Source organism: Sander lucioperca, chromosome 18 (genome assembly GCF_008315115.2).
Source record: "Sander lucioperca isolate FBNREF2018 chromosome 18, SLUC_FBN_1.2, whole genome shotgun sequence".
Classification (NCBI taxonomy): domain Eukaryota; kingdom Metazoa; phylum Chordata; class Actinopteri; order Perciformes; family Percidae; genus Sander; species Sander lucioperca.
In genome coordinates this window covers 10,761,894-10,783,673 of record NC_050190.1, presented here as the reverse complement: position 1 = coordinate 10,783,673, position 21,780 = coordinate 10,761,894, and the positions used below count along the sequence as shown (strand labels likewise).

Sequence of the window (21,780 nt, the reverse complement as noted above, 5' to 3'; positions counted from 1 at the left end):
GTTGTTGTTTGTCGACTAGGATATACTTGTCCCAAAATAAAATGTGTCTCAATTTGATATGGTCTAGTGGTGATTGTCTTTGTCATGCATTATTTAGGATGTCATACAAATACTAACTTGGACTTTTAACGTGCAAACAAAATAGTCATGTTAGTGTTTACGTGCTTGTGCTGTCATCTAGTGTCAGTAATCAGATATGGTCCAATGCAGGAGTATCAGATATCCTAATTAGATTTACAAACCCAGTGGCGGCTTTCAATGATGGATTGGATGTCTCCTTCAAAAATCCCCCCAAAAGTTTTAGATTACCTGCCTCTCAAATATTCATGACTCTCAAGGCAACATTTGCTGTCTTTTCATGGCAGCCACTGAAGTAGTTGGGTGTCCTCTAACTCCAGTTTTATGATCAAACAAAAATACTGTGTATATGACAATGAGCAGTAAAATTAAAATATTCCTTACATTACCAAGCACACAGAGACATTGTTGGTTAAATTTAGTTTTTACTCTATCTCACTAGATTTTAAAAAGTGGGTGTTGCAACAAAGTCCCGTGCACACTGGTAAAGGAAAAAACAAACAATTTTGTGATGGTGTTGTTGGTGATATTAAAAGATAAAATCGCCAAGTTAGTCTATTTTCCCAATGCTATTATTTGTTTTTATTAAAACACAGCCAGTAAAAAAAAAAAAAAACCTGACACGGGATCTTACGAGCAGCACTTTAACGCACCTTCAGCAGTGTACTGTCGGCGTGACGTCACATGTGCTCACCGGAGCACCGAGCACAGGGTGTCAGCCAGACAGCCCGCAGCTCTGTCTGAAAGATAGACTGAGCAAGCTCAACTACTGCTGCTACAAGTACACATCCGTATGAGGGACTTAAAACTCATTCCTCTCGCCCTGATCGTAAATTTGACCCCCTGAACGTAAGTGTCCCTGCTTTTCTCTAACTTCTACACTTTTCAGCGAATAGAAACAGCCTGAAATAGCCTACTTTGTATTATCTTTACAGGTAACGTTACGCTGATGCAGTGAGTAGCCTACAGTTGCTGTAGTCTCATACATAGCCTACTGTATGCTAACAATACCTATAATATATCATTTAATTATTAACAAGCATTGCCTGCATTATACTTTGCCAATCACTCCTACAGTAGGCCTAGTCATAATGGTTTAATTATAAGGGGCTCAGTGCCGTTATTCTCTTGCACAGAATTAACATGTTCAAATCCATTTAACTGTGAGGTTGTTTTGAATATATTTCATATGACTGTCTAATCTCCCGTGTGCTTAATTATACAATTTCTGACATGTTGGCCTCCCCTCAGCCAATGTTAACCCCTCTCAAACCAAAAATCTATCGTCTCAATGTTTTATAAAGATGCACCTTTTGAAAGTGTGACCTGTCACATTTTTCTTCATCCTGTTGGCCTGTTGTCTATATCCAATGCATTTTCCATGTCCCTTTTGCCTGGTAGAGAACAGGAAACAAGAGGCAGGAAACAAGGGGCGTGCTTGTGTGTCCTGCTCTCAGCCAGTGTCCATTCATTTGCATGTACATTTATGTTTCCTTTTCTCTGTACTGTATGGGTCTCTGTGTTTCATGGGATATGTGACGCCCTGCTGATTTGCATTGTCTCTCAACTGATCACCGACTTTTGTTTGTTGGGTTAGATCACACTTGAAGCATCTCACCTCCCTGTCTGGATTAGGGTCAAATACTAAGAGGATTTAGGGCTGCCGAGTCAAAGTTACTCATGAGATCTCTGTTTTGTTGAGAGAATTCAGTGAAGTAGACTTCCAGGCTGAAGGCCGTTTCCCTAAGTGATATACCAGATTATTTGAAAGTTTGCTTTTAAAATAGCATGAGAATCCCAGAGCTCTTGGTACATTGCGCAGTGCTGTAGACAGATGTGTTGTGTATGGTACTGAGTTTGCAGCAGACCAACATAGACTGCTCTTGGTGTATGGCAAATATTGTAAGCATAACCTTTTTCTTATTTTTACAGTATTATGGGATATTTAAATCATAGCAAGTTGTGTGTAGTCATTTAGGCTTTTGGTGGTCATGTAGTTTTGAAAAGAGTGTATATTATGGACATTCTGTATTAAACTTGGACTGAAGTAGGTAACTGTGGGAAAGCTTTGTGGTTATCAGTCATCTAACAAAGACACTCTTGAAGATCCCCCTAAGCCTTGATCTCACATTTGAAGATAACAGGCTGGGGAAGTAATCTTTATCCTCCCTCCTTCTGGTGCATTTTTTAAACTCCTGCTCATGTTTAAATGTGGTTTAATAACCAAATGATCACCACTGCCAAAATAGTATATGGCATCCATGTAGTGTACACACAGTCTAAGTTTCCAAAAGTTACAGATGGGGCCTTTTCACTTGTTGCAGCCAGCTATGGTAAATGTAGAGTCAGATTTGTGTATTGACATTAAGTGACTGTAGCTTGCATCCTAGCGTTAAAGCAATCGGCTGGCTCTGCTTTCTACAACCAAGGTTTAAGAAGCTTCTAGTATCTTATTAAATACATTTTTGCTATTATGGATCCAACAGATTGCATTTATAAGTTTGCCTCTCTCTAGTGTATTGGTTGAGTTTTTTTGTTCTAATTTTGGCCTTGTTTATGTGTGAAATCATCCTCAGCTGTGGCCCAACCTGGGCAAAGACATATATTGAAAAAAAAGATTATTGCTATATTTATGCATGGGCCATATAATAATGAATGCCATGTGTCTTACCTTACATTCACTTTCAGTGGAAGCAGTGATAACATTCAGCCCTGCGCTGCTCAATTAAAGATGATTTACTTTAAATGCAAACCAGGTTTTGTTGTTACATATTTAATACATTCTTATAGCCTATTTGGTTCTTTTGCATTTGCAAAGGTGCACAGAGGTCCTGCCTCATCTAGGTCCAAAAGAAATACAGAAAAGCAGTGGAAATGGTCAAGACCATCTCCAGTCTAGGGCTGGGTACCCAATTCAATACTTTGGAGGCACCGACCGAATTGCGAAAAGTATTGAGTATTGAAAAATGCCTCATCATTCAATACCCAGTTTCAATACATAAGGAGTAAATCCCATCAGCGTCAGTGAGCCAATAAGCATACAGCATGCTTCTACCAAGATCTAATAATGCTGGTGATTGGCTGTCTAACGTTACACGTCGTAGAGACATGCAGGAAAAACTCCTGCTGAAAAATAAATAAAAAGATATGTGCCGTAATGTGCAGTGTTGTAATTTCTTTCTTTATAAAATTGGTATCAAAAAAATCATTAAGGAACCGGTATCAAAGTCACGGTATTGGTATTGATACCAGTATCGGACATTTTTGAATGATACCCCGCCCTACTATCCACCATTATGCTGAGTTGATGTACCTGTTGAACTTTGAATATATGTTCAAGTCTGCTTTAGCACTTTCCAGCACCTATCCTCTCTTACATTTGACCTCAATCCCTGAAGCTAATGGACTACTCGGGCATAACAACAGCACTTCTACTTTGAATAACTATGTGGTTGTAGGATTAACTGGCAAGAATATAATATGTAATAAAAAATCTTTGACATTGTCATTGTCAAAAGATTCGGATGGAATTATCCACTTGGTTTTGCTCTGAATCTGCCAGGGTCCAACTGCTGATGTTAATTACAGAAGGAAGTTGTACAATTTTAACATAAATGTAATAAAGCTATGTGTTTTGGCAAAAATAACATTGTTAAAAGAGCCATCTGCCGATATGTTGTTGTCTTAGTTTGACTTCTAAATTATACACAGATGGTTAATGGAACTTTGAACTGTCTAAATTGGGAGTTAGTTGCATAATAGTCAGTATGCAGAAAGTACTATACAAGGTATAGTTCACCCCAAGATGTCATAGTTTGATAGCATTGTCTCAGGATTACCTGCTGTAGCTTGGACACTGCACGGTCCAAACATACACTGACAGACCTGAGATGCTTCAAAATGGCAGGACTCCCTCCAGTCGCGTCCCAGTGAAAAATCCTCTAATCCATCAGAAGGAGGAATAACAAGTTAAAGTGAAGCAGACAGCATCAGTGGGGCACATTAGTAGGTTTCAGTCATATTTAACTACTTTGATATTAGCCTCCATGTCAAGTAAAAGCTAATGTTTACTGACAAAACAATTATTGCGTTAAAAGGATTTTCATGACTTACTTTGGTGAAGAGTCTGTGCTGTGGGGTATGAAGGGATATTAAAGGACTAAGGAAAATGCTGCCATGCAAATCAGGATCAGGTGCTCAACAATAAAACAGTGACACTGAGAAATTACCCTCACAGGGGATGATTGTTTTCTTAAAGTAGTTGTTAAATTAGCAGTGCTGTCATCAACGTTTGTTTGTCAGCTGTGAAGAAAAAGTGAAATACATATTGTGTAGCTAATACAAGCCCTGGGGAGCAGGCAATGGCACCAGCTTAGAAGCAAATTCAGTTTGTTTGAAGTACTACAGTAAGAATGCAAAACTGTGTTTGGTTCTTTGCATAATCTATTTTAAACCACACATGTACTTTGCTTTATTCATGTTGCCTCTCTTCCCCTTTCTGTCTCTCCCAGTTGTGTGGACTGCGCTGGACTGGAGGTAAGTCATGGAGGATGGGAAACCAGTGTGGGCACCCCACCCCGCCGATGGGTTCCAGCTGGGGATGATAGTTGACATAGGAGCTGACACGCTCACCATCGAATCACTAAACCAAAAGGGCAAGGTGGGTCATCACACATACTAACAAACGGCCACATGCACACATGCAGGCTTTCTATGTACAGGCAAAGTTAAGTCCATCTGGGAATATGGGTGAGGGGCTGGTGCTTGTTCTCCTTTCATGTGGCTCATGGTTGATATGAGAATTGTTTATTCATTGAGTGGTTCACATACGTTGGGTGTTGTTTGCCTAATATCAGGAGAGTTCTCACAACATACACAAATGCATACATTCATAAGCTCATCTACTGTACAAGACTTTCATGGAGAATTACAATGCCATGTGTAAGAAACGAAATCTTGTATTTTCTGTAATTTTGTCGCAGTCTGTCTGGAGTGTGCGATTTTAGGTAGAAAGGTGCAACAGTGTGTAAAATATGAGAAACGTGAGAGACCACATGTACAGAGGCATGAATAAATAAAGAGAGCAGCAGCAGGTGTGCTGATAGTGTTGCCTAGAGGGAGAGCTGCTCATTAGGAGGTAAAGGCCACCTGTTACACCTGAGCCGTCACGTGTCCCCCAGCTACTGATGTGTCTGATGTTTACAACAGAGATGTACTGTACTCTAGCAGTTGCCTCTGCATTTGTTTAGTTTGAAGTGTTTTCACTACAGCTTAGGCCTGTAACAATTATTAAATTAATTGCTAACATTATCTTAAATCATAAGGGGTATGACTGTTAATAGTAATTGTCAGTTTTATGTTCATTTAAGAAAAAGATACAATGTTTTATGGTGGTTTAATTATTTCGGTCAAAACAATGATCTAACCAAAAGATGTATCCTAGAATTCATTCAAAACTTTAATTTGTTTGCAAAAGTAATACATAAGTAAATATTTTTAAATTGGACTGAAAGAGACAATTATATTGTTAATCGCAATTATTTCTGAGACAATTAATTGTACAGCAAAATTTGGAATTGTTACAGCTCTACTACAGTACAGACTTTTCTCACCTCAATCATTTTTGGCTTGTTAAAGTTTAGTCAGCATGCACAATACCAGAGCCCTGGTACTGGAACAGCTACTGTACATGGAATGCAATAACATTAAGAATCAAAATGGTAGACTAGAAGAACGGTCTATTACTAAGTTTGATAGCTTTATGTTTCTCTTGATCTTATGTTCACAAAAGTGTTATGCTTCTCTGGTAAAAAAGTCATGTTCATAGGTATGAATTCTTTGTCAAAGTATCTACCAATGTAGACGAAAAACCTTCTGTTTGCATTGCAATACAGTCTCACCTTTTCTCGAGGTTAGAATGAAGTTTTTACTTCATTCTAACCTCAAGATGTCACCACTTACAAGAGACCTGCTGAATCAAATTTCCATTTGAAATTATTTTTATCCAACTGACAGATAACGGCATAATATTAAGACTCAAAATACACTGAGCTGTAGAACATGTAAATGAGATTGCAGTGAGTCTCGTTTGGAATACATGTGAACTTTGAATGATCATGATCAGTTTATTGCAAGCCATACACTCTATCCCATTCAGTAAAGCAATGAAAGCCTCATTGAATGTCTTTTTACTGCAGTGTGGAGCTCATTAGTGCCTCAACTCGGTACGCAACCCTCAGCCTGACTGCCTCTTCTTCTTTGTCAATTTTATTTGTTAGACATTTCTCACATGGTTGCTATTGTGAATGGGCATGTCCAGATTGAGCCAATGTACTGTAGCAGGCACACAAAGCAGATTCTGTTTATGCTTGCAGCCTGTTTGCGGTAATAAACCATGCATCACAGACTTAGGCACATTCACACACACAAGCAGTAGTATTGATATAAGGAGTGTAATGAAAAATAGGGTTTATTATTGTTGTATACTGTACGGAATAACCAGACGCAGTCATTGTTCTGCTTCAATCATGCCACTTGGTCTGATTGATTTTTTAAATGTTAAGAGTGGAGTTTGGTTGTTTTTAATAATAAAGTGACTTGATTGGTTCCTAAAAGATCAGCACAGAGCACCACCATTGTCTCTTCTCAACCACACACACACACACACACACACACACACACACACACACACACACACACACACACACACACACACACACACACACACACACACATACATACTCACTCAGGTGTTCAGATCAGGTTGCTCTCCCACCAAATTATTCATTATCCTGCCATGTCTTCCCTTGTTTCTCTCACAGCCGGCTTGATCCATTGAGTTTATTTCCATTTACTCAGACTCTTAAACAATAGAGTAAGAATATCAGTAACTAATTTAGCCTGGGAACATGTTGCTTCAAACATCATTACTGTGATCTTTAACCATGATAAATGATTAATGTTTATGCATTCTTGCTTAGCTTTTTGTTATGCCCTAATATGTCTCCCCCTTTTTTGGTGGTGCTAATAAACATTTGTTTTGTGTCATAAGCTTTTCAAAGAACACTGAATAATCTTGTGCATAAAGTTGGCAGGGATAAATAGAGACAGTGCCACTTGTAGCATGTCTATCTATCCTGGAAATGACATCATGTGAATGTTATAATAATGAAAACTGTTTGCGTTCCAGACCTTTCTTGCTCCGATGAGCCAAGTCTTCCCAGCAGAGGATGATGTCAACAAACATGTAGATGACAACTGTAAGTCAACACACAGTTGGCTGTTCATTTTTACAATCATGTTGTTATTTGTAACAATGTCTATTTTATTTGTCTGGTTTGTTTTTTCCTCTGTTTCCAGGTTCCCTTATGTACTTAAATGAAGCCACTCTTCTCAACAACGTCAGAGTGCGGTACAATAAAGACCACATCTATGTATGTTTTCTTCTCCTTCTCTACTAGTCTGCATTTGCACAAGTTTAAATCCTTTATGTGCTCCTGCAATGGCTTAAAGTCCCTACTATCCAGTTGCATCATAAGGAGATACAGTAACAGTTTGGAGGACAGCAGGAGAAAGGATCTCTATCCTTGTTTCCCTGGGGGAGAAATGCCAGGTGGTAAAGAGGGAAGGGGAAGCTAGAGAAGGGTCACAAAGTCAGACAGGCAAACCCAATCCTGATCGCAGTCGCTCACTTAGGAAATGAGGGGCAGCTGGTAGATGGGAAAAGCAAGACAGGGAAACAAGTTAAGGTGTATCCCAGCAGCATTCACTGGGCTCGTTTTCGCCTCTGTAGTCTCATTATTCAATAACTCACATGTATTTGTGCTATTTATTAACTTTCTCTAAATGCAGTGAGACTAGTCATGTCTGTATTTATATCTCTTACAGACTTATGTGGCCAATATCTTGATAGCTGTGAATCCTTACTATGACATCCCCAAACTTTATGGACCTGACGCCATTAAGTCGTACCAGGGGAAGTCACTGGGAACTCTGCCACCTCATGTCTATGCTATAGGTGAGAGCTCACTACTAATCACTGTTAAGAAAGGGGGTACATATGTAACAAGCAGTGATATTATAAAAAAACGTTTTGTCTTATGTCTTAGCCGACAAAGCCTACAGGGACATGAAGGTTCTCAAGATGAGCCAGTCCATCATAGTGTCCGGTGAATCTGGTGCTGGAAAGACTGAAAACACTAAGTTTGTCCTCAGGTATGAGTGGGAATCATCCCACATCTGTATTGCCCTTCACGCTCTCCTTTGGTCCTCTCCCTTCTGATTGTGTGTTCACACAGGATATACGTAAAGTGGTGTTGTAAATCAAATTGTCCCCTCTCTTTCCAAACCAAGACATTTTTACCACTGTACCTTGACTGCACCGCATTGAGAGTTACTGCTAATACCTTGGAAATATCTACCGAAAAAATGAACAGTAAAGGTGGTAATACAACATTAAACTGGATGCAATTGCCAATTAAACTAGCAAAAATGTAGCTGCTTTGCAAGGGAAAGCTGTTGTAGTAATCTTTAACATGTGAAAACTGTGGATTAGGTTTTAGTGTGAGTGTCTTTTTGCCTTTTAAACTTTATTTTTAATCTGCTTACGATACATATTCATCACTGTTGATGTCATCCTGTAGATATCTCACTACAACATACGGAAGTGGTCAAGATATTGACGAGAGAATTGTAGAAGGTAATATGAACCAAAAACTACCAACTACTAACTAGCTAGTAACTAAACTTAGCACAAAAAGTAAGGAAATTTGTGTTTGGTAGATTATTTCTCTGTGGTAACAATGCTTTTTGGCAATACATCTTATACCGTTTGAAAGCCTGTTTAGTTCCCTTACAAATGGGGCCCCATCTGTAAGGAACATGCATTTATGGGATGAGCAGCAGCGCTGAATATGTGGGTTGCGCCCATGAAAAATTTGCCAAATCTTCTCTGCCAATGCCAAACAGCTTATTCTGCCATTGACTTGTTTGGCGTTTGGTGGATTGGATGATTGAAGTTTGAAGAAACAAGACATATTGGCAATTGAACAATTCATTCATTTAAAAAACAGGAGCCTTAGTAGCGTGTGGAAGAACCATACACAGCCACAACAGCCTGGCACCTCCTCCTCATGCTGGTCACCAGCCTGGTCACACACTGCTGTGGGATGGCATCCCATTCTTCAACCAGATGTCCTGACCTCAACCCCATTGAACACTTGTGGGATTAACTTGGATGTGCTGTTTGTGCCAGAGTGACCAACACAACCATGTTGGCTGACTTGGGTCAAATGCTGGTTGAAGAATGGGATGCCATCCCACAGCAGTGTGTGACCAGGCTGGTGACCAGCATGAGGAGGAGGTGCCAGGCTGTTGTGGCTGTGTATGGTTCTTCCACACGCTACAGAGGCTCCTGTTTGTGAAATGAATAAATTGTTCAATTGCCAATATGTCTTTGTTTCTTCAAACTTCAATCATCCAATCCACCAAACACAAAACGAGTCAATGGCAGAATAAGCTGTTTGGCATTGGCAGAGAAGATTTGGCAAATTTTTCATGGGCACAACCCACATACTTAGCGCTGCTGCTCATCCCACAAATGCATGTTCTTTACAAATGGGGCACCATTTGAAAGGGAGCTAAACAGGCTTTCAAACGGTATAAGATGTATTGCCAATAAGCATTGTTACCACAGAGAAATAATCTACCAAACACAAATTTCCTTACTTTTGTGCTAAGTTTAGCATTGTGATCCTGATTCTGTTTTTCAAATTTCAAATCTCAGCAAATCCCCTTCTTGAGGCCTTTGGAAATGCAAAGACAGTCCGGAATAATAACAGCAGTCGCTTTGGGAAGTTTGTGGAAATCCACTTCAATGAAAAGGTAATAGATTGTCACTGATTATGTTCTAGGTTGGTCTATAATTTGCTTTGTGTGGACCATGAATTTTAAAATCTGATTTTAAGACCCAATTCTTTTCTTGTGTTCCCAGAATGCAGTTGTGGGTGGATTTGTCTCCCATTACTTGCTAGAGAAGTCAAGGATTTGCATGCAAAGTAACGACGAGAGGAATTACCACATCTTCTACAGGCTGTGTGCCGGAGCATCCGAGGACATAAAGAAGAAACTGCACCTGGACTCTCCGGACAGCTTCAGGGTCAGTGGGCTTAGACAATGTCATATATACACACTATACTGTATTGTGAGCCAAGATCATTTCAACTGTGGAATAAAACTGAGGCGCTATGGTATTTTTTCAAAGCGACAGAAATCATTTTCTAAGCTGTTTTTTTATGTGATTAAATGGACTTTACTATTTTTTTTCTTAGTAGTATACATTGGTTGGCAGTTCTATGGAAGACCACTAGATGTCACAGAAGCTTGTTTTTAGTGATGTCAAGGGGTTCTCCCTCAAAATCCCTTCAGTCACAAAATATTTCTCAATTGAATTATTTCCCTTTTAAATGCAATGATCAACTCAGCAGGGACAAATTCGGGGGGCATAAAGGTGTTTACCCCAGCCTTTATTGTCTTCTACATGCTCTACAAAACAACACTTAACGGAACAACAAGCAGCTCAAGCTGTTCCTTTAGATGTTTATCATAGTGTCATTATATCAGGTCCCTGAGGTGACACCCACATCAACAGAGGCAATTACTTCATGTGATCCACTACTAGTCAGCTGTGGAGCAATATCGGAAGACAACAAAGTAAATCTTTTAGATGAAAATCAATACAGATATCCCCACTAGGTTTGCTCGCCACCACGAATGAAATGCATTTATACTGTGTCTGAATTTCAGTTATCAAAATACTGATTATGTTTGAATGTATTTAAGAGGATTTTTCTCCGTTGCAGTACCTGAACCGAGGATGCACCAGATACTTTGCCAGTAAGGACGCTGATAAACAAATCATGCAGAACCGCAAGAGTCCCGAGGTAATGTCCCATTCTGTTCTGGCTTACTCACTATAACCCAATGCATAATTATTTTTGGACAGTTTGGTGTTACATTTGCCTACTGTATGTCAAGGACAACAAAGGATGTATTGTAATGCAACGCTTTTGGATTCTTTCCTGTGCAATCAATCCTTTAGCTCGATGTACATTATTCTTTTTCCAATAATGATGAGCAAGCAATGACAATGATAGCAAATCCCAGACACATATTCGAGGGAAATTGGCTGCACATGTGAAAGGATATACAGGAATTAGTCAATAAGAATATTTCATGCCAAGATATGTGTTTAGGTCTGTGTATTTGATGAATTATGTATGACATGAAAAAGAACCAGTGTCTAAAGGCCTGCAGGAGATGTGTAATAATTATCATGAAACAATTAGAAGAGGGTGAAATGTTGGTCTCTCAGGGACTAATTATACATGTGCATTTTACTCCTTGTTTTCTAAGATAGAATATTAACTTCTTTTATGCTAATCAAAGTTTCAGGAAAATCAGACGAAATAGTGGTAAACAAAGGAGGTGCTTTCAGTTCTCTATTAATGGCTTTACTCGTGGATTTGTTTAGCCTAGTACATGAAGAGAAGGGCATGATTGAAACTTTTTTTTTTTTTTACCTTAGAGGCCAATTGTAACCTCTGTTCTTTAATTATTTTTTGTAATCCACTCTTATTTGTGTGTTTGCACTAAATTTTTGTAAGGTTTTTTTCAGAGGCAGCTGGGGGGTTCTCGTGTTCCATTTATACTTTTTATATTTATAAGAAGCATTATTTTAGAACTGAAAGAATTTTTATGAAATAAAGTGCTACAGTATATTAAATGTGAAAGGGTCTTTATTTAACATTCGTTCCATGTGCTTACAAAATATAACAATAACAGTGACTAATGATTTAATGATTGAAGCAATGTAAGTTGTATGGCTGTGTAATTGTTAATATGTTGCTAATTAAGTAATTGTGCCTCTGTGTATCCTTCTCCTTGTCTGTGTTAAATAGGACAATAAGGTGATGTTACTTTTCCTATCAGTGCGTTGTGCTGCCTGCTTTTTATCCTGTGTTTTCCTACAGTAAACACTGAGGCTATCAGGTTTTACATGCTGCTGTTTGTAGTCCAACAGGAAATAAGGGTGCATGCTTCCTCTTGCATCTGCATGTGTCTGTCAGGTTTGGGTGGTGTTGGGGCTGGATGGTGCTTAGATACAATACACTACAATGGATGTTTGCCTACTTAGCTTTTTTTCAGTCATACATTACAGGCTGCACAATTATTTGATATTTCCCATAGTTTATAGATAGTTAAAGATTGACATTTAGTTTTTTGAAAATAGTCAACACATAAATACAACATTAATAAAAAGGTGCAATTAAAGCCTTTTGTTTTTCTCAATACAAAAACTGTGAAGGGTCTTATCTTACAGAATAATCAGGAGTATACATTCTGTAATAATTGTGCAGCGCTTGTTAATTATCACTGAATAATCTTGATTCCTAATGAATCTTGAAGTGTTCTGAATTGTAGTGACATTTCACACTGCATGCCTGATTGTTTTCTGCTGTCATCATACCCTGAGATATTACTAGATATAACATTGGCTCTTTTCTTTAATTGTATTCTACAGTACTTGTTGAGTCATTTGGAGACAAAGCTACTGTAGCAGAGCAGCCTTAGGTCATAGTGCTTGCTGTGTGCTGCTGGTGGAGGCTATTTTAACACATGTAAAATGTTTTAGTTTGTTGAAATGGCAACGTCTTTGTTATAGTTCAGGCTGTCGGGTCCCCTACAATTCAACGAAGATCAGAACAGATCAGTATTTATGAACAATTTAATGATGTTGCTAAAACATAGAACACGCACACACAGATTGTCAATCGTGAATTGAGTCTTCATGTTTGAGTAAATCATGATTTAAATTGAATTCTCACACATTGTTTCTCTTCTGATCTCTACTTTTTCTGACTCACTCGTGTGTTTTGTAGCATCAACAGGTCGGCGCTCTGAAGGACCCTCTTCTTGACGACCAGGGTGACTTCAGCAGGATGTGTGTGGCCATGAAGAAGATTGGGCTGGACGACACTGAGAAGCTGGACCTGTTCAGAGTGGTTGCTGGCGTTCTGCATCTGGGCAACATTGACTTTGAAGAAACAGGGAGCTCCTCAGGTGAGACAGACGCTGTAGTTATAAATATTTACGATTCTCAGTATTTCGAAAGATTTTGTAGTTTTTGTGTGTGTAGCACTCTTTTGTTTGTCTTTACAAACACATGCTTATAACTGTTCATGCAAACCCCCAAGGTCTTCTATTTTTTCAGCTTTTCTGCTGCCAGAAATAAGAAAAAATGTTCCTTTATTCCAGAGGATTCGTCCCTGAAAAGGCCTACTTGGCAACAGGGGTTAAAACATGAATTGTCAAATCCTTATGAAAGCAGCTCATTTAATTTTCTTTTGAAAAGTAGGTATCAATTAGTTTTTTCAATAAATGTGAGAATATAGAATTCCACATGTGCGTTACAGTGTTAGATCAATGTAAAATATTGAACAATAGATCTGCTGTCCTTCGATGTTACCACTATTTCCCTCCAGGGATTAATAAAGGTTTATCTTAAATGGTGGAGAGAGAATCAATGTTACCTGGGTAACCATGATCCTGTCTCTCTCTATTTTTCTGGCTCATTCTCTATCTGTGTGTCTGTACAATCAAAGTATATGTGGATTAAATAAGTGTACTTTGAAGCTTTTCTTGAGGCCATTTCTAAAGTTTCTCCCTCACTTCTCATTCTCATATACCCAACACCCACTGAACCTAGCTCTCAATCACGCTGTTGATATCACCCATTCACAGCTACAAGTTTTTAACCTTCATTCTCCCACCTACATATATGACTATAAGACGTATTTCTGCTTATTTTTCATCGGTACCAAGAATATTTTTGTGTCCCCATTGTGAGGTAATTTAGAAAGTATGGCTAAAACAAAGGGAGAGAAACCGTTTCAGAACCACAGATTGTAATTGGCTTGTGTGGGTTTCAGGTGGTTGTGTCCTGAAGAATCAGTCAGGCCAGACTCTGGAGTACTGTGCTGATCTGCTGGGTCTGGACCAGGATGATTTGCGTGTCAGCCTCACAACCAGGGTCATGCTCACTACAGCAGGGGGCACCAAAGGAACAGTTATCAAGTAAGGACAACAGCACTCTTGAAAGCACTTCAAAGACCTGTGACTTTATAGCAACTTTTTTTTAGTTGAGAAAGAATTATCCTCGTAGTTCCTTCAGAAGTCACTGTCACAGTGAATGACAACTGAACTCTGTGTGAAGGCAGTGAGTCCATGATAGTTCTAGAAATAGCTCATAATCCTAGACAGATTAACCAACTAGAATTTAATTGACATGGGCAGCGGCGAGGCAGTTGCTGCTGTACTGATTGGTACTATGCTGCAGTATTAAGAGAAGTATTAAGGTGTTCTTTATTGTGGAAGTCGATGTGATTAAATCCTGATACTGAATCAAGCCTTTTATTTTAAGTGATCTGTGTCTCTGTCTAAATCACTAACAGCAAACTTCAGACACATAACACAAATTTAGAGGGAGGGTGTGGTGACTTCTTGCAGGTTAAGAAGAGAATGTGGTGCAGTATTATTGGCACTGCTCCTCTGTACTTTGGTGATAATGTGGTGTTTGAGTGATAGGGCCAGGTTTGATAGATGAATATTTCAGGAGGGCCAGATGCTGGCCTGGCCTGGAAGTGTTTTCTCCACATAAATAATGCAGCCTGTATCTGAGGAGGCAGGGGAGCATGGCCGCAGTACAGTAAAGGCTTGGTGTTTTGGGAGCAGGTGGAGCGAAAGGGGCCTGGCTTTGTCATTAAGCCCCAGACAGATCCACCCTACCCCCAGCAGGTTGAGGGTTAAAGGGAGGGGTGGTGGATGTGATGGTATCAGGCAGTCTCTTACTAGTATGCATATTAAACATTGCAATAGATGAAAATGCCAGTCACTGAGATGAATTGTAAGGATCTCATGTGCTTTTTAAGACTTGAAGTTGAACTGATGTAATAGTGAAATGGAGAAAAAAATTGCCTATTCTCTGGCTGAATAGGGTACCTTAGCCTTGTCATAGATAGACTATTCCTCTTTGTAATGGATGAGTTTTTTTTTTTTTCTTATGAGGACTGGGTAGGTTGAATATCAAAAGAAAAAGTGGGTAATGATCTATCATAACAAGGGATAGACCTTTTCATTTAAAATTCTCCTTCTTCCCAGCTGGGACAGGTGAGTTGAACTCTGGGCCACTGTGGAGCTGCACTTTGTCCATACAGTCAACCCCTCTGTAATAATTTAAAAATAAATTGTGTTAAAGCGCCATTAGAGAGTCAAGAAGAGTTCAAGGTTCATATTTTAGTTTTAATACCTCATCTTTGGCTCAGAAACCCTCTTTTTAAAACAATCGCCTAACTTGACTAGAGAGATCAAAAGGGGATCTATGCAGCAAAAAAGTGTCACGTCAACACAGTTAAAGTTTTGCTGGCACATGAAAATTGGGTTGATTAGGGAAATAAAATAAAAGCGAGAGGTTTAATAAGAGACTAGCACGTCCCAGTTTCAGACTGTCTCTCACTGCCCCACTTTGTGTGTCCCTGCAGGGTGCCTCTAAAGGTGGAACAAGCAAACAATGCCCGCGATGCCCTGGCCAAGGCAGTGTACAGCCGCCTCTTCGACCATGTTGTTAAACGAGTAAACCAGTGTTTCCCCTTCGAGACTTCCTCCAACTTCATCGGAGTGTTGGACATCGCTGGGTTTGGTAATAGAATGCAGTTTCAAGTTTCAATGAAACTTAATACATACAACGTGTAGATTAAGCCTAACATGACTGATAACATAGCAAAATAAATATAAATAAAAGCATAGACAAACTGAAAATATGGGTTTCTGCAATTTCCCAGACTGACTGCATTTTGCTAATTTTGTCATTGGTTTGTTTAGAATTCAGTCCACTAGAGAGACCCTTGTCTGTGCAGCATGATTCTTAATATGAGTACCCTAATGCATACACACCCACTTCATTACCAGGGCTCTTGCTTGAGAATTAATTTCCTCCAACTGCATAATTAACACAGGCTTCGCAAAGATGTTCATTTTGGAAAATTAATTGAAATATATGTTTTTTTTCTGTGTCTTTTGTTGTTTTCCCTTTTCTTAGAGTATTTTGAACACAACAGCTTTGAGCAGTTCTGTATCAATTACTGCAATGAGAAACTGCAGCAGTTCTTCAACGAGCGTATTCTGAAAGAGGTGGGTGAGCAACGTGTAGACCAACGTGATTTGGCGTGGTTTACTTCTTTATCCTGGGAAACCTGCCATGTCATTTCACTCACAAACCAAACTCACTGACTCTTTCCCAAGCCAGGAGGAAGCGGTTGGCACACTAAGCTTCTTCTGTCTTTCTCATCTCCATTTTCTCACTTATATTTTCCCTCCATGTCTCCTGCGCTCGCTCATTAGAATGCTAATTTCTCAGGGGACATGATGAGGCGTGTTACTCTCCTGTGATCTCTTAACGTTATTCTCTTACAAGGTCTCTAATTACGGTGCCACAATTCTGGTTTAAGCCTCTTTATCATTATCTAAATAATGTACTGTTGTTGGTTTGCTGTTTTTTGTTGCTTTTCGAGGTGGATGATGTTCTGAAGCCACTCAGAAATAATGTAATTTTATATCAAAACAATTTTTTTAAGTTTTTAGTTTAGATTTTTGACGTTTGGCCTTGTCTGTGCAGGAGCAAGAGCTGTATCAAAGGGAAGGCCTGGGAGTGAATGAGGTGCATTATGTTGACAACCAGGACTGCATAGGTAAGATGGATGTTAACATTACTCTAGGTAACCTGTTTATCCTCAAACTCTGCAGCTTTAACATTTCACTACTTCTCAAAATGTAACTATTTACCTGAAAAATGTCGCTGTTGAAAATAAAAATATATCTCAGCCTTGGATACTACAAAATAAAAGTGAAAAAAACATAATGCAGGACTGATAAGCTGATGTCTCACGTGAGCTGGTTTGGGACTGGAGCTGGAGTAGGAATGTGTGTATTATTATCTATTTGTATCTGTACCTTGGGTGATCTTCGGATGTGAAAAACAGAACCATTGATTGACACTCAAGGACATGATGAAGTTCGGCCTTTGAGGGCATGTGCTGCAAAACACAAAATGCGTCTGTCTGTTTAGCTCCACACACCATAAAGTGTACTGAGGTTGGTTAAAGTGTCACAGCTCACCCACATGGCATTTATTTGGGCTATTCCTTGTGCTCTGGGCTACACGTCAGAGCAGCGAAAATACACCTGTCGGGGACAAAAATACAGACTTCTCATTATCCAAGGAGATTACATATCCATGTGTCTGAATTGAGCAAGCATGATGAGTATTTGTGGGTTTTATGGCCTCTTTTGTGCAACGGGAAGCCGGCGAAATTACACCCCCTTGTTTTTGTTGTGTCTGTTCTCGAATGAATCCTCGAAATAATGGAACGAAGTAGTCAGTGTATCAAGGTAAAGCAGTTTGATTTGTATTTCAAAGGCTGTGATTATTCAGGTGGAGGTTAACTGACAGCCATGAATAACATTTATGACTTGCAAATGACCGTTTGGGTTAGCCATTAATTCATTCATCAATCTTCACGATTTATGCACAGGTGCTTGTTCATGCAAATTTTTTTCTGAGGTCCTTGGCTATTAGATTATATTCCAAACAGCATGCTGCATGAATAATTCAGATATATGGCTAAATGAGCATCCTGATGAACATGTTTTGTGCCTTGAATATTCACATCCAGGAACACAAAACAGTTAAAATTTCAAATAAATGGCATACTCATAAACTAAATGTTTAGTGCTTTTATGACTTTTGTATAATAATGGCCACTGCTTCCCAACTCACCCCGCTAAATACCCTAATAAGAATTTGTGTGTTCTGTTTTTGTCCTTAAAAAAGTCTAAAATGCCTTTAATGCATCTGGCGCATTCTAAATAGAATAAGATAAAAACAACTTCTCGAAGAAGGCTAGACGCCGAAACGCTTCTTTTTTGATGTCTATTGGATTTGTCCATGCCCCCTACTAAAGAGCACCGCCTTTTTATCACTAATATAAGTTCCAAGAAGCTCTCCAATCTCTTCCGTTCTTCATGAATCATAATAATATTGCTGATACACATATAATTGTTGTTTCCAGACCTAGTGGAAGCAAAGCTGGTGGGAATTCTGGACATTTTGGATGAAGAGAACCGTCTCCCTCAGCCCAGCGACCAACACTTTGCACTGGCTGTTCACAGCAAGCATAAAGACCACTTCAGACTGACGGTCAGACCTCTTAGCTGTGCTCTCTGTCCCTCTCCCTCCCTCTCTCGCCTTTTTCTGTTTCCTATTCTCTCTCTCCTTCTGTCGTTGCTTTCTCTCCAGTATGCTGCTTTTATTCTCTTTCTTTGTCCACAAAGTTCTTTTGTGAGACCAGGCAGTGGTGTAACTGCACATTGGTTTTGTCATTTTGATCAGTTTTACTCTGCCTGTTTGTAACTGCAGTTTTGTGAATGACGCACAGTCCTGATCCCTCCCTTTGTCTCTGTCGTCGCTTTTGTCCGTCACTCTCGCCCTGTATCTCTGCAAGCATGAAATCCTTTTAGAAATGTAGCCTAGACACTAATTCAAGTTTAAGATTAGAGTTGGCTTGCTGCAGCCACACTCTACTGCAGGGAGAGTTATTACTCAAATAAAGATTACTCTATACATGTAATAAGGTGAAAGACATTAATCGTAATCTAAAGTGCTTGAATATGCTGTGAGATAAAATTGAGCTTAAAAATGCTGGATTTCTGGGTTCCTTAACAATACAAGAAATGATAATAGTTAATAGATAAGAGTTTGTGAGAATATGTATTCCATAATTTCATACTTTTTTGCTGGATTTCACTGCACTGCAAAAGTTTCATTCTTCAAACCAGCCTTCCTCACTCTTCCTCACACTTGTGCTGCTGCCGTAGAGGTGGTGATGGATAGGATTAGAGTAAAGTCAATTTATATGTGTTTTAGCTCTGTCATTAAATACGATTAGCTTTCTTCCTCTCCCGCTTAGGTTCCCAGGAAGTCGAAGTTGACCATTCACAGGAATCTCCGGGATGACGAGGGCTTTATCATCAGGCACTTTGCTGGAGCAGTTTGCTATGAAACGGTAATTCACTCAGATGTTATTATATAGGGATGTTGGGGCTAGGTGGTATTCACAAAATCCAGTATTCCAGTAGAATATTTTTTTTTTACCAAACAACTCTATTTATAATGTGTCCTACATAGTTACCTCTTACACAAGACAGTGGAGTTACTATACAGCTAACTAAAACTCAACAGTCAATGAACAAAGCAAATTAGATTTGATCAAGTAATACACTAATTGTTCCAGCTCCAACACTTTAGTAGCCCTGGTACAATACAATACAATACAATACAATACATCTCTTACACTTATATATAACTTGATTTGGTGATGTGTGTTTTATGCTGCAGGGATTAAGGCATTCTTCATTTGTTTTTGCATTTTGTACATCTATATAAAAGTCTGCCACTACATAAAGGTATGCATTTGCGTTTGTGTGTCCACAGACTCGGTTTGTGGAGAAGAATAATGATGCCCTCCACATGTCCCTGGAGGGCTTAGTGTCCGAATCGAAAGACAAATTTGTTCGAGAGCTGTTTGAGAACTCAATCCCCAACAAGGACTCCAAGCAAAAGGCGGGCAAACTCGGCTTCATCAGCGTTGGTAACAAGTTCAAGGTCAGAGTTATTGTGAAAAGTTTGAAAACCTTCTTTGGTGAATTAAGCTGGATAGAGTCAGCTTGAGGTATGAAAGAAAGGAGTTAGAAAACAGGGGAAGTGAAAAGAAAATAAGAGAAAGAAAGAATGAAACATTCTGGGTTTCACACACAAGTGTGTTGATCAAGCCAAAAAATCAACAACTTTCAGCTGTATGCCTTATATTTCAACAGCAACCAAAAAAATCCAACTCCAGCCTCAGATTTGAGATTTCTTTATGAATAATGTAGCTTTTTTTGCTTTCATCACTAATGCACACGACTCATCACAAATATGATGCATGCGTTTCAAATAGCTAGAATGTGTTAAATGGAGAGGAAATGTGGGACTAGTTGTCATTTTCTACAGTTGGAAACATGTTAAGATAACTATAATCTGTAAAATGTGATGTAAAACATAAATTTTAAGATCTTGAATTAAATTTACTTAAACACAGAGAGTGGAAAGGTTTCAGTCTTATTAGATCTCAGTGCTATATTCAAAATGGTTAACCACAACATATTGCTAGACAGACTGGGAAACTTCATGGGACTTTGTGGCACAGTGCTAATTTGGTTTGGGTCCTATTTGAAGGGTAGAGAGGGACAATGTTGTGTTGATTGGTAATTACATATCTGAGCGTACAAAAATGACGTGGAGTCCCCCAAGGCTCCATTCTCAGGCCTCTTTTGTTCAACATCTGCATGCTCCCACGAGTGCAGGTCATAGAAAACAACAAAATATCTTCCCATAATTATGCAGACGACACCGATTTATGTAACGATATCACCAGGTGATTCAGTAGGTGCATTGAACAAATCAATGAAATCTGATTTTAATCTTCTATTTTACTGTGTTTTAATCCTTTTAAATCCTGTGTATGTGTCTTTTTATATTATTTTTCAAATGATCTTGTGTCTCTTGTATACTTGTCTTAATGCCTTTTATGTTTTATGGAAAGCACTTAAAATGTCCTTGTTGTTGAAAGGTGCTATACAGATACATCTGCTTTACCTTTAACTCTGGTTGCTCCCTTCCTTACCTGTGGCGAGGATATGTGTCACTACAACCTAATTTGAAATGTCTGTCTGGGCTACCTTTATCACAAACATTCAAAATAAATCACAAAACATTTCCTTTTGGTCTGCTTGCACACACAGACCCAGCTGAACCTGCTGCTGGAAAAACTTCGCAGTACTGTGAGTAATATGTCATCTTCATTGTATATTTTACAGAAAAGGTTTTTGCTTGTCTGCTCAGAATCAATAAGTAATTATTAATCTTTGTGTGCATAGGGCTCAAGTTTCATCCGCTGTGTAAAACCCAACCTGAAGATGGTCAGCCACAAGTTTGAAGGAGCTCTGATTCTTTCACAGTTACAGTGCTCAGGTGGGACCAAAAATGTACAGAATGTGCTGTAGGTTTTTTAAAAAGTTGTCATATTTACAACTTATCATTTTTAGGATGAGTAAATATACACAGGATTACTAAGGATATCTTTACCCAAAGTAGCTCTACTGCTAATGGAGCAGGATGACCCCACTTACAGTGTATGTAATACAGGAGATGGACAACCATAGTGAAACATCTTGATATAGATAAGAACATGATATGAATATGACATACCCAAGAACCTCAGAATTTGACCCAAATATGGGACCTTTCTCCAAAAAGGAAAGGCTCTGGGTTTAAGGAATGCAGGATATGTAAATTTACATTTCTTCCTACTGCTTTCCACAAACGTTGAATTATATTAAACTGTTGTGACTGGAAAAACCTTTTGTAACATTAGACTTATACTATATTTCAGTGCAGTTTGTCCTTGTTTGGCATACTGCACTGTACACTGTCATCTTGTTTTGGACAGTTTCCTTGTCACATTATATAATTTTGACCTTTTTGTAAATGTT

At 38.9% G+C, this 21,780-nt stretch overlaps 1 protein-coding gene across 4 annotated transcripts in view; it reads left to right on the top strand.

Annotated features, from left to right (window-relative positions):
• Window positions 1–756: 756 nt before the first annotated feature.
• myo6b (myosin VIb) overlaps window positions 757–21,780 on the top strand; it is a 36,990-nt gene continuing 15,966 nt past the window's right edge. For 2 of the 4 annotated variants that reach the window (XM_031278898.2, XM_031278896.2), the window contains exons 1-21: window positions 757–927; window positions 4,590–4,738; window positions 7,268–7,337; window positions 7,438–7,511; window positions 7,966–8,095; window positions 8,187–8,292; window positions 8,721–8,776; window positions 9,863–9,960; window positions 10,070–10,234; window positions 10,938–11,018; window positions 12,036–12,044; window positions 13,017–13,197; window positions 14,067–14,211; window positions 15,675–15,832; window positions 16,232–16,323; window positions 16,808–16,880; window positions 18,261–18,388; window positions 19,158–19,253; window positions 19,682–19,852; window positions 21,031–21,069; window positions 21,166–21,259. In XM_031278898.2, coding sequence (XP_031134758.1) covers window positions 4,622–4,738; window positions 7,268–7,337; window positions 7,438–7,511; window positions 7,966–8,095; window positions 8,187–8,292; window positions 8,721–8,776; window positions 9,863–9,960; window positions 10,070–10,234; window positions 10,938–11,018; window positions 12,036–12,044; window positions 13,017–13,197; window positions 14,067–14,211; window positions 15,675–15,832; window positions 16,232–16,323; window positions 16,808–16,880; window positions 18,261–18,388; window positions 19,158–19,253; window positions 19,682–19,852; window positions 21,031–21,069; window positions 21,166–21,259 — 2,083 coding nt within the window. In that variant the 5' untranslated portion in view covers window positions 757–927; window positions 4,590–4,621. The remainder of the gene's footprint in view (window positions 928–4,589; window positions 4,739–7,267; window positions 7,338–7,437; window positions 7,512–7,965; window positions 8,096–8,186; window positions 8,293–8,720; window positions 8,777–9,862; window positions 9,961–10,069; window positions 10,235–10,937; window positions 11,019–12,035; window positions 12,045–13,016; window positions 13,198–14,066; window positions 14,212–15,674; window positions 15,833–16,231; window positions 16,324–16,807; window positions 16,881–18,260; window positions 18,389–19,157; window positions 19,254–19,681; window positions 19,853–21,030; window positions 21,070–21,165; window positions 21,260–21,780) is intronic. The other 2 variants (XM_031278899.2, XM_031278897.2) reach the window with 1 other exon arrangement.